This window comes from Sesamum indicum, linkage group LG7, assembly GCF_026168435.1.
Source record: "Sesamum indicum cultivar Baizhima isolate 11 linkage group LG7, ASM2616843v1, whole genome shotgun sequence".
Lineage (NCBI taxonomy): Eukaryota > Viridiplantae > Streptophyta > Magnoliopsida > Lamiales > Pedaliaceae > Sesamum > Sesamum indicum.
Genome location: NC_142663.1, coordinates 6,786,009 through 6,798,356, shown reverse-complemented (window position 1 = coordinate 6,798,356; position 12,348 = coordinate 6,786,009). Strand labels below are relative to the sequence as shown.

Here is a 12,348-nt window from a genome sequence, read left to right as displayed (position 1 = left end):
TTCTTTATTGCGTTGGTGATTCGGTCCTCCACTATCAAATATTCGTATTCCAGTTCCATCCATCCCCACAATTTCGAAAGAGCAAACCTTTTTTTTTTTTTTTTTCTTGGATTTCTTTTTCTTTTCTCTCTCTCTCTCTCTGTCTCTGCTGGTGTTTTCTTCGCGTAAGCTTTTGGCGTGTCCTTTTGCAAAAAAGAAAAAAGAGGAAAGGGAAAAAACAGACCCACGTGACATATATATTCACATTCTTGTTGTGCCTCTAACCATTCCAATTCCAACCACTCAAGAAAAATGCCCAACTGCGTTTGATGTTTCTTAGTCAAACGTGTTTGGGGGTTTGATTTTGCGCATATGTTATATAGAATATGTGTTGTCTCTATTTGACTTTGAAAATCATGCATTTAATGAGTATTCTTGGTATGTAAGAATTCCCCACAAGATATGTTTTTGGATTCTTGGTGGGCTATTTGGAAATAGAGATTTCTGTGCGTTCATCATCTTGTTTGCGAGTTTTTTTCTTTTTGTTTTCTTTTTGAGGGGAGATTGAGGAGGAAAAAATTCTTGATTTTTATTGAATTTTTATCTCTGATTTCTGCTCCGGAGATTCTTTTTTGGGTTGAAAGCATTAAAGGGTTTCTTCCGTGACTTTAAACTGTTCTTGGTGTTGTGGCTTTTCCGCAAATTTGTTCTCCTTTTATGATCTGAGTGCCTTTTGTTTCCATCATCCGTGTGGATTCTGGGGGTCTATATTGAGGTGAGCCACTATTCCAATGTATGATTTCTTCTGTCTGTAGTTAAAACAGGGGATGCCTAATTGTCTTGAATTTAGAAAGCAATTGACCTGAAGCCATCATGCTTTTGAATTTGATGGACTGCCAATTAGAAAGACATTTGTCCCTTTGGTTTAAGGAGTTCTGAATTGTTGGGTATTTGAAGCATTTGGGTTCTTAGATTAATGATTGCTGCTGAGTTGTGTTATGGTTTGTAAACCTTTTGCAAATTTCTTAGCTCTGCCCTATTTTTATGTGGTTAACTTGTGAAATCAATGCAGTCGTTTGTGGTTATGCTGCGTCCAGTTTGCTGTTTCTGTTAGGCTGCGATTTGCACTAGGACTTGTGGTGCTAGATATGAAGTTTGCTTGATTATGGGATGCTACATTCTGTATATTCGATGTAGTAATGTTCTGACGTATTCTATCCTACCATATTTAGGTTACAGGCTTCAAATTGGATGATCCATTTTGTTGGAATATCTAAGAAGCAAATGAAGATGTGAACTTAGGCTGTTAAGAGAATAGGGACGTGAAAGGTTGTTAAGCATAAGCTTCCTATAAAAGCATAGGCTGGTTAACTTCTGTTGCTGAAATTGTTGATCTTGTCAATATAACTCGAAGAGGTCTTATTTGTAGAAGATAATTCAGTTAAAGCATTTTTGAAAATATGTTGTTGCTCTATTTACATATTTGCTATAGCTTAGAGGATTAGAGGACATGAAACCACATCTTCAAAAGGAGAAATTGCCCCTATCATTAGATTTTGTTCAAGAATGAACACTACATGGACTTAGGCAGAAACTTGTTAGACTTGCGTTTAGTATCAAGTTGGTTATTCTTAAATGGGAAGAAAACCTGTAAAATCAAGTGTTCGGTCTATATTTGAAATAGAGAGGATTAGCACCTCCTTCTCTTCTGTTTGTATCTACCTATCTTTCTTTCCCTGCTTCCCTCTTCGCATCTTTCAAAACTTTGTATCATGCTTCTAAAGCTTTATTGAATAGTTTGGTGCAGGTTAAGGCTTCATTGACCATGCACCAACTGCATTCCTTCTAATGGGCTGGCTTAGTAAAATTTTCAAGGGTTCAAACGATAAACTTTCAGAGGGGCGGTATGACTGGAGATATGGGGCAGATACAGTGGAAAATCATCCATCTGCAGATACTGTGGAAAATCTTCCTTCTGCAGATACAGTGGAAAATCATCCATCTACTTCGTGGGTAAGTAGTTACTGGTTACTTTGTTCATCCTGCATTAGATTGCTCGAATCGTGTTTTAACCTCATTAGACGTCTTCTGATTTTCTTTTCTGTATCATATTTCCTGAATCCTGATTGTAGACTTCAGTACAATGTGATTTTTGGAATTCAAATGTACTTGTTTGAGATCTCATTTCCAAGATTCCAAGTCAATGTTGCAAAACATGCAGCCTGATATTTGCAACATTTAAATTAAGTCAAGATTGGAGAAGTAGACTTGATTTCATATAACTAATTGGCTTATTCAGTAATCAGTCTGAGAGAGTTGGGCATTATTTCAGGAAAGAACTTACTATTTGCTTCGTCCTGCCTTAACTTTTTGACTTGTAAGCATCATGTCCAGAATTCATGTTAACTTGGACCGCCTGTTTTTAAGTTAGACTGGTTTTCTCTTCTTACAACTATGCCATCTGAAATGAAATGACAACTGATGTCTACATCACACACGTTAGTGCCCCAGGATATCAAAATACTTGTGATGTACAGTTAGTCATTACCCAATATGCTTATATCTACATAAATGCTTAAAGATGCACCTATAAACAAGTGCCAGAATGAATATGGTATATTTGCCTGGGGATATCTTAGTTCCCGTTGTAAGGAGATGGGGTTTTCTTGGATTAACAGATATATAGTGCCATTAATCTGCTTGGAGGATGTGCTCACACTGCGGTGGGGCAGAGAATTTTATAGAGTATATAATCAGCTTAAGGATATTGCAGATATCTGAGCTCTGCTCAATTCAGGCACGTATGTGCAGAATGGTTACAGGTCTTATAAAGTGGCATTTTAATTGAATAGGCTGAGAGGATGCTGATGATTCTTCTACAATTGATTATTTCATTTCTTTGCTAGATTTCTTTTCTCTGAAAAGCTTATTCGTGGATGAACAATGGTATAGGATTCATGGTCAGAGCTTGAAGAAATAGACCGTGCTATTGCATTATCTCTTGCAGAAGAAGAACAGAGAGGAAATACTGTGATTGGTGAGTTCTTGGAACATGGTTATATAATTTAATAATTAGTCTTGGAACTATAATTTATTAGGGGCCTGGGTGATACATACGCATGAAATCCTAATGTCTTTCACAAATTGTATATATGGATTTAACAAATGTTCATTTGCAAAGTTTATCTTTTAGCTACATCTAAGAAATTTATCTATTTACCTTTTGGAATAGTTTTCCATACAACTTTTTGGCCCTTGTATAATTGAGTTTTCAGATAACTTTTCAACTGTGGCTATACTAAGAGCTGTTTTTTCTTGATATATACAATTAGTTAAAATCTGTTTGCATACGGTGACTAGTTGAAATTCTAGCTGAGTCTTATATCCTCGTTACTTTCTTCTCCTCAGCAAGTTTTTTGTCATTTTGTTATATATATACCAGTTCACTATTGAGTAACTTTGTGTATGGATAGATAGTGAACCACAACTGGAAGAAGATGAACAACTTGCTAGGGCACTTCAGGAGAGTTTGAACGTTGAGTCCCCACCAGACTCAGGGAGTCGAAATGACAGTGCTATTGGAAATGGATATGGAAATGGTTATGGATATGGAAGTGACAGCTTTTACCAACCTATACCTTTCCCGTATTCAACAAGCCTCAGGTACATGATACTCTTGATGATTACTGGACTTCTTGTATAATCATGTCTCCTTTTGACTTGATGATGATATTTTGCTAAAAATGTTTTGAGTTCCAATATTGACTTTGCTTTTCCACTGGAAGATTTTATGCCTACATTCTTCAATGTTTTCCAGAACCTTTGCTTTCTAGTTGCTGCATTATTTTATCTGTTCTGCTAATCTTCTGATTTATTTTATGCAACACGAGGAAGCATGATTCCATATCATGGTTTTCTTAAGTTCGTAAAGAGCAGGACTGTCACTGGTCATCTTGTGCAGAAGTTGGCTTCATATCTACATTTATTATCCCTCCTTAAATCTTGTATTTCCAATCCTTGTATGCTTTTCTATATCTATCCATTTGTTTATCCTAGGCACCTTTTTTGGATTGATAATTTTCCTTTATACTGTGGCCTTATTTTGGGGGGGGGGGGGGGTGCCGGCGGCGCTGAACCCACCACGCTTGGGACGGGTTCTGAAAATATATAAATGGGTTTTGGGGTTGATCTTGAGTTTTAATGTTTGGACGTAGCCTGAGTGCCTGACTTAGAACCAACTGGATTAAATTGTTACCCATTTTTAAAATTTATTATATATGGCTCTTGATGTTATATATATATATATCGATAAATACTTGTACAATATATATACACGCATATAAAATAGCGATACAATGCTCTTAAAATTTAACAAATATAGTTTAAACTTTTAAAATATATGAATGATAAGTATATTTGTAATGTTAATGTTTCAAAAACTAAAATATATACATATAAATTTGTTTTTGTAGTTTTGTTAGAGATATTATTTTCTAATATTAGAAAGTTTTGGTGATATTATCTTTTAAAATTTAGAATTTTTAAATATTCTTAATTTTAAAATTATGAAGTGGGTTAGTCCATAAAAATCTTAGAGGGACAGGTCCCGGTTTTAACAAAACTGTCCTATACCTGACCCACTGCCATGCTCCTTTATATGCTCCCCATGTTGCAAAATTTATTGCTTTATTTTTTTCTTGGATGTTCCAGAATAAAACCCAATTTCCTTAGACTTAAAAAAAATTCTTAAGATTGTCGTTTTCAGTTCAAGTAATAATAAGACACTACTAAATCTCAACCACTACTTTTAAGGGCGCTAGAGTGAAACACACCTTTTCAACTCTTATCTAAAACTCCTTGTTGAGTCGTACTGCGCCTGAAATAATGGGATGGGAAGTATAATTTAGCATCTACTAAAATCTAGCTATAAATAAGATTTTAATACAACTACCAACTAGGATTTTAGGAATGAATTTTTTTGTTAAAATTCTAGTTGGCGAAGATCCAGAACATGTCTCCTACTGAGTCAGTAGTTAATAAATACGTAGTTTTGTTTCAATGAAATCATTCTTCTGGTCTGAAACTCCATACTGAGTATTTGGCAAGATGCTGCCTAGTGCTGTTCTGTTTGCTTAGAAGCCATCTGTTTACTTTCCATGTTGATTCTGAATTTCCAATTTTTATGAGTATGATACAATTTTAAGACAATTACCTATACTTCCTTGATATGTAACTGGGTTTCATAATCCTAATGTCTTTTGCATTTTCCGTTCTAGGATTTGTGCTGGTTGCAACACTGAAATTGGCCATGGTAGATTTTTGAGTTGTATGAGTGCTGTCTGGCATCCAGAATGTTTTAGATGCCATGGATGCAGCCAACCAATATCAGACTATGAGGTACTATAATTCTCAGTTGCCAACCACCTATGCAACTTTTGAAAGACAGTTTTAGTTTATATGCACTCATAGGGGTAAAATTGTTCGAAAATCTGCCAGAGGACTAAAAGTAAGCAATTTCGTAAGTTACTGGACCTAAACAAAAATGGACATAGTTATCGGACTAAAATTAAAATGAGGCATACTTAGCGAACTAAAATAATACTTTTTTCCTAAACATACTCTAGAGAGCTTATCCATTGTTAATTTGTACTGGTGTTCTAGTGACTATTTGTGCCATCTATTTTTCTAATCTGAAGTCTCTGCATGATTGAACGAATTTCATGGTTTGATGTGTATGCTAGCATCATTTTGCTGAGAAATGGTTTTAAACTTGTGGCTTAATTTGAAAATAATGCATAGAGATATGTTTAATTTAATTATTTTGACTGATCTAAGTAGAGTAAGCAAAGTATGTACCTTAATATTTAAGAAATTTTTGATGATAATTCAGTTCTAACGAAACTAATTTATTAGATGCCTTAAAAATTTTAACTTTTCTATAGTTAACTGGAAAACAGATTCCTTGTTATGTTATCTTTTCTGTATAGTACTAGGACAAACTTACTATAATTTCTTTTTGATATATAATTTTTTTTAAGTAATTTGTGTTTCAGTTCCTGCACCAACAACTTAAACTGAAGTAATTGAAGTTACTGATAGTTTAGACATTTGCTATATTATAGTGTTTACACATAACAAACTAGATATTAGATTAACTCTGATCAACTCCTTTTTGGTAAGTAAGTAAATCCTGAAAATATACAGTGTCTCTGTTGAATCCTCGAGATTTGCTGCAAATTTGCTAATTTCTGTATACTTAATGTGTGCTATGAATGGATATGGATCTAAATAGGCATCTACTTGCTGCAGTTTTCAATGTCTGGGAGCTACCCATATCATAAAGCATGCTACAAGGAGTCATATCATCCAAAATGTGATATCTGCAATCACTTTGTAAGTATTTTATGCGATGGAAATCAAAGTCGTAGTCTCTAAAGGTTATCTTTTACAACCTCTTATTCTCCTCATTACAAGGCTCAAATTTCACATCTTCACCAATTTGTAATGTGGCATATGGGAGCCACAATCCATAATTTCGAATATCAATGCATTTTTAGCCACTAAATGAAGATATTGTTTTACCAGTTTTAGAGGTTGAAATGATTTGGTGATTGGTTTCACATAGTCAAGAAAAAACTAGCAAAGTACATAATTTAAAAGAACAAATAAATCTTTATTTCAAACATGAAGATAGTTTAAAGGGATCCCCTTAATCTTTGAAATACTGCCAAAATCAAGATACTGGGTTAACTTGGTAGGTAGCACAACATGTCTTGGAGTGCGGGAAAAGTGTAGACCTTGTAATTATTGTTGATAAATGAGGGAATTTTCCCCTAGCATTTAAAAACATGGAAGTTTTAATACCAAGTAGTGATATGAAAAATACATAAAAATGGTGCTTTGGTGCACAGGAATATGTTCACTTGGGGATAGGGATAGGATAGAAACGAAGTACCGGATGAAAACGAATCAAATGCACACGTCATAAACCAATTTGGTAAGTCGAGGAATGAATTTTTTGCATTCACAATCTATATTCATTGCATTCTTTCTCTTTTGCATTTGTTTAAACTAAATATGTAATTTATGCATTTAAAATTTTGTTCCTGTTGAAGATCTGTTTAACCCAGTCAATTTAAATACTTCTATTACTACTTTCGGTTTAGAATCCATTTGAAAAAAGAGAAACATCAATCAGGATATAGTGATATGAACCAATGGTGTGGGAGATGCCCCTGCTTGAGGGCTGTGTGGGATGGTTGTCAGTGATTACCAAGTTTGTGGATTGAGGTAACATTAGTTGGACAATGCCCTTTTTAGTTATGCTGGATATTTGGTGAATAGACGGACTTCCTAAATTAATAGCTCTAAAAATTGAAAAAGGATGAAAAAGTATACTCTTAACCATGTACTAATAAGAGCTGTATTTTCGAATTGATGACTTTTGGGATTAAATTGAGGCTAATGTGTTAACCTAATATGCTGAATGCTATGCCTTCTTGAATATGTGAATATGATAGCCTATTACTTTGAGTTCCAGTGCCTTCTTAATCTGTGAATCCTCTACCCGTAGATCAGTTCTTATCATTTTATATTGTATCTTTTCCATCTGTTTACTTCTTTCTGAGTGAAAATACTTGTTTCTCTATCTCGTTCCTTTGAGAAGGTTTAATATTTCTGTCTACCTGCACTCAACAGATCCCGACAAATGCAGCTGGTCTTATTGAATATAGGGCACATCCTTTTTGGTCCCAGAAATACTGTCCAAGTCATGAGCATGATGGAACTCCACGATGCTGTAGTTGTGAGCGGATGGAGGTTAGTTGGTGCCAACTGCTGATCTCTGCAAGCCTAAGTTTTGTTCAGCAAACCTAAATAAATTTTCTTTATACTGTTAGTTGATTTGGATGTTTTGCTTGTTCCAGTCATGGGATGCAAGATTTGCTGCCCTTAATGATGGTCGAAAGCTCTGTTTGGAGTGCCTGGATTCAGCAATAATGGATACTGATGACTGTCAGCCCCTTTTTCTTGATATACAAGAGTTTTTTGAAGGGCTAAATATGAAAGTGACACAGCAAGTTCCTTTACTTTTGGTTGAGAGGCAGGCACTAAATGAAGCAATGGATGGAGAGAGACATGTAAGAAGTTTTTCTAGTTCAATGAATAAAAGCATGACATTATTTGCAGGAATGTGGATGTTGTCTCTTTGTAGTTTTCTTCTTGTGAATGGATTATGAGGGATTATATGGGAAGGGCAGTATTTACTTTGATTTTCGGTCTTTTCTTGCCAGGGGCATCATCACATGCCTGAAACTCGAGGTCTCTGTCTCTCTGAGGAACAAACAGTCAGCACTGTAAGGGCTACCATTTTTCATTTTCCTGTCTCCTCTCTTCTGGAAGTTGCAGTGTGTGATTTTGGCTTAATTTAATACTCTTATTCACCTTCTGGATCACCAGATATTGAGGCGACCAAGGACAGGAGGAAATCGAGTAATGGCCATGAGAACGGAGCCTTATAAATTAACTCGCCATTGTGAAGTGACTGCAATACTCATTTTATATGGTCTTCCGAGGTACATTTTTTTTTGTTAGTATGCGCTCATTGGAAGTTTATCTTAGTTTTAGTTTTGACTCCATAATCCCGATCCTGATTGTTTAATGCATTCAGGTTACTGACTGGATCGATATTGGCGCATGAGATGATGCATGCTTGGCTGCGACTTAATGGTACTTGTTCTCACAACCTCTCTTGATTCATTTCTTTCTCATATCTTTTCCTAGAGAGTGACAAACCAGCATGTGAATTCTCATATGCTCTTTTTATTCTTCTTCACCCTCATCTTCCCCCCTTCTCTGCCGATCTACCTTTCTTTTTCCCCACTTGATAATATGTTCATTTTCTGAAGGTTATCGAACTCTTAGACAAGATGTTGAAGAAGGCATCTGTCAGGTCCTTGCTAGTATGTGGTTGGAATCTCAGATCCTATACATGTCCGATAGTAACAATGCATCAACCTCATCCTCTTCCTCTGCTTTCCCATCATCAAGGCAAGGAGCAAGATCTCCCTTTGAGAAGAAACTCAGCATCTTCTTTAAACACCAGATTGCAACAGATACGTCCATGGTATATGGAAATGGTTTCAGAGCTGGTAACCAGGCAGTGCTAAAGTTTGGCTTACAGAGGACCCTAGATCACATTCGGGAGACAGGAAATTTTCCTTACTGAATTTGTTGCTGAACTTGTGGACATATTCCTTTATTCTTCATCTTCTCAAATTACAGCCTTGGCCTTTCGTGTATTAGTATTAAGGCCATTCTATAGGAAATGTATGTCAGTACAAAAGTTCTTGGAATAGGTCTAGGGAGTCATTTTTAAACCATGTATATTGGATGTTCCCTTACATGTACTTTTAGAAAAATAATAAAATTCATGTCCATTTTCTAGTTCTTTTGCTTTGACAACAGTGATTTATGTATATTAAATTGCACTTTCAGAAGCGTTGACACAACCTCAGCCATGTCTGGCCGATCTGCAGGATCTTGTCTGAAGCAGCTTAAACTTAATTTCACCACTTGGACGGCATACTCTATTCCTCCGTTTTCACGAAGGCCAGGAGCAATGAAGTGACTGAGCTCAGTTTCTGCATCCTGGCTTTGCATGATTGCTGCTACTGTTGTTGAAAGTAGTCTTTCCCTGCCATCCTGCAGGAAAACGGGGTATTTGTCCGTTATCAGCTCCAACAACACCACTCCAAAGGCAAATACATCGACCTTGAGTGTAACAGGACCTGCCTCAAGACATTCTGGTGCCATGTATCCTTTAGTGCCCACGACTCTCGTTATGCAACTGAAGTTAGCTTTTACTGCAAGACTGAAATTTGCAATCTTTGCTCGCAGATTTCCATTGAGAAGAATGTTGCTGCTTCTTATATCATTGTGCACATATGCTGGATTGATGAAGCTGTGGAGATAGAGAAGTCCGTTGGCCACATCAAGTGCAATATGGATCCGCTTGTTCCAGCTCTTTTCACCTTCCGATCCTCCTCTACTCAGCCATTCCTGGAGGGTGCCGTTCTCCATGTACTCATAGACAAGGTATAAGTTGTCTTTATGTTCACAGAAACCATGAAGTTTTACTATATTCAAGTGATTTATCTGATACAGCAGCTTCACCTCACTGTCTGCACTTCCATTACTCTTCTTAACTGCCAAAACCTCTCTTCTGAAAGTTCCACGGTATAGACAGCCCTTTATCCTGTTCTTGGTTCCAAAATTCCCTGTTGCTTTCTTTATTTCAGAGAATTTGAACACTTTAACGGCCCGATCAAATCTCACAAGCTCAAGAATCAATTCTTGTGGAGAATACACCTTTGCATTTCTCCATCTACTCTGTCTAACTTGATTTCTTTTCTTATGAAACAGATAGATGGGGACTAAAACGAACAAGATCGGCAGAGAAAGAGCCCCTGCAGCTATACCAGCAATGGATAGAGCTCTATTTCTTCTACTTCTCCGATCAACTGGAGCAGGCAAAGATGATGAAGTAGTCACGTGATCACTTCGACTGACTGTATGTGAACTCGAGGGCTCACTTGGCAGCGGAATCAGGACTGTTGTGAAAGGATAAATGATATGAAAACCATCAGAGAAACTATTGGCTTCTCTTATACTGGTTAGACTTACATTGAACCGTTTACTCAAAGTATAAAGAGTATCACCAAGGCCAATCGAGTAAGTCAGCAAGAACTTTGTCCCAGCTGCAGTTTGTCCCCTCGTCGGACATGCACACCGGAGTGGAATCAGCAACTTGTTTCCAGGCAGCAAACTGAACTCTGAATACTCATTTGCATGTATAAGCGAGGTGCAGGTTGTTAATCCCTGGAACGTGCTGTTTGCGATTATATAGTAGGTTTGATGCTCTATAGGAACCTGGTAAGTTGTGCTGGCTTGGTAGTACTGACCCGAACAGGAACAGTTCACGGGAACAATGACTTTTCTTCCTTCTGGGAAAACAGTGAAACTTGTAATGTTATTGATTTTCTCAATTTCAGCTACGTCTGAGGATGTGAGAGTTGCAATAACCGGAGAAGTGTTGTACGGAAACCTTGCTCTAAATATCAGAAATGCCCTGCAAGACGTGTACCGACCGTTGCACGTGTACAGAAACGACTTCGGTGGCTTTCTTCCATCGGTGATATTACAATCTAACTCAGCATTTCCCGAGTAGTTTTGCTGTGAATTGATGGATGGAGGAAACAGAACGAGGACTGTCAGAATTTTCAGCATCCAGTTCATGTTGATAGTGTTGCTCTATCAGAGTATTGAGGATCTACTCCATTAAGGGAGGGTTTAGGAATTTAAATTGTTGATTTGCTACAGCAGTAAACGCGTTTTGGATTATAAATTTAGAATGCGCTTAACAAATTCGTCACGGGTCAAGAATTTGCAGAAGGAAATAATTCAAACTCAGAATAATTTATGGGTGCTCCATTGTTGGTTTGCTTTTGGAGTTTGGACACAGGAAATTCGTGGCCCCGCCTGAATTATTCTTAATTTGTTTTTAGCAATACACAGTGGAATCAATTGATCAATATAACTAAAATTTATAAAATATTAAATTACAATAAATTCATATAAAAATTAGACAAATATCCATTGGCTGATAGGACTTGAATTCATATCTTCAAACTGAATTATGAAATCTTAATTTAATTATTAAATTAAGACATCATTAATAAAATAATTTTGAATTAGTGAAGTAAACATCAATTTGTACCCGTCAATCAAGTGTTTCTAGAGGGTCATGATTCCAAGAATAAAGAAGGGAGAATTATTTTTTTCGTCCTTTAGTTTTACTCTCTATTAGATTTAATCATGTAAATATGCCCATTAACTAATTAGTCCTCTAAATTTCAAGGAAAAAATGAAGTTTTTTTCCTTCAAAACATGTCCTACATGGCTTCCAAGTCATGGCCTTAGCCACATAATATTAAAATTTTCAAAAATTTATACAATCCAGCTGCTATGTAACCTTTTTCGTGCAAAGGTATAAATTCTCGACTACCGGAAGACTATGTGTTTAGCATTTTTTAGACTTACGAAACTCATTAGTTAACGAGCATACTTACAGGTCTAAATCTGATGAAGGGTAAAATTAAAGGACGGAAAAGATAATTTTCCCATCAAAAAATTTATGTCAAGACTAAGTAGTACATGGCATAGTGCAGACTTTATTCAAAGAAATAATTTATTATAATAGTTCTATTGTTTATGTTTTTGGTTTTTTCTTGAATGAAAAGATGAAGTATAACAAAGGAGAGGAAAAAATAGTTTGGGGGAGAAAGGTGAAAAATTGAAAAATAATTATAT

General features: G+C 36.1%; 2 protein-coding genes across 3 annotated transcripts; one reads left to right on the top strand and one right to left on the bottom strand.

Annotated features, from left to right (window-relative positions):
• Positions 1 to 56: 56 nt before the first annotated feature.
• Positions 57 to 9,423, top strand: LOC105166190 (protein DA1). Of its 2 annotated transcripts, none has more exons than XM_020695441.2 (12): positions 57 to 754; positions 1,787 to 1,992; positions 2,932 to 3,016; positions 3,453 to 3,642; positions 5,256 to 5,376; positions 6,289 to 6,372; positions 7,678 to 7,797; positions 7,905 to 8,117; positions 8,271 to 8,333; positions 8,437 to 8,552; positions 8,648 to 8,706; positions 8,886 to 9,423. In XM_020695441.2, the coding sequence occupies exons 2-12, from the start codon at positions 1,828 to 1,830 to the stop codon at positions 9,203 to 9,205; spliced, it is 1,536 nt and encodes a 511-aa protein (XP_020551100.1). In that variant the 5' UTR covers positions 57 to 754; positions 1,787 to 1,827; the 3' UTR covers positions 9,206 to 9,423. The 2 variants fall into 2 exon arrangements, with proteins under 2 accessions (XP_020551100.1, XP_011083747.1); XM_011085445.3 differs by having other exon boundaries at positions 59 to 754; positions 1,777 to 1,992.
• LOC105166302 (protein LYK5-like) lies at positions 9,421 to 11,274 on the bottom strand. The gene has a single exon (XM_011085611.1). It carries the CDS (start codon positions 11,272 to 11,274, stop codon positions 9,421 to 9,423), a length of 1,854 nt encoding a protein of 617 aa, XP_011083913.1.
• Positions 11,275 to 12,348: the final 1,074 nt, after the last annotated feature.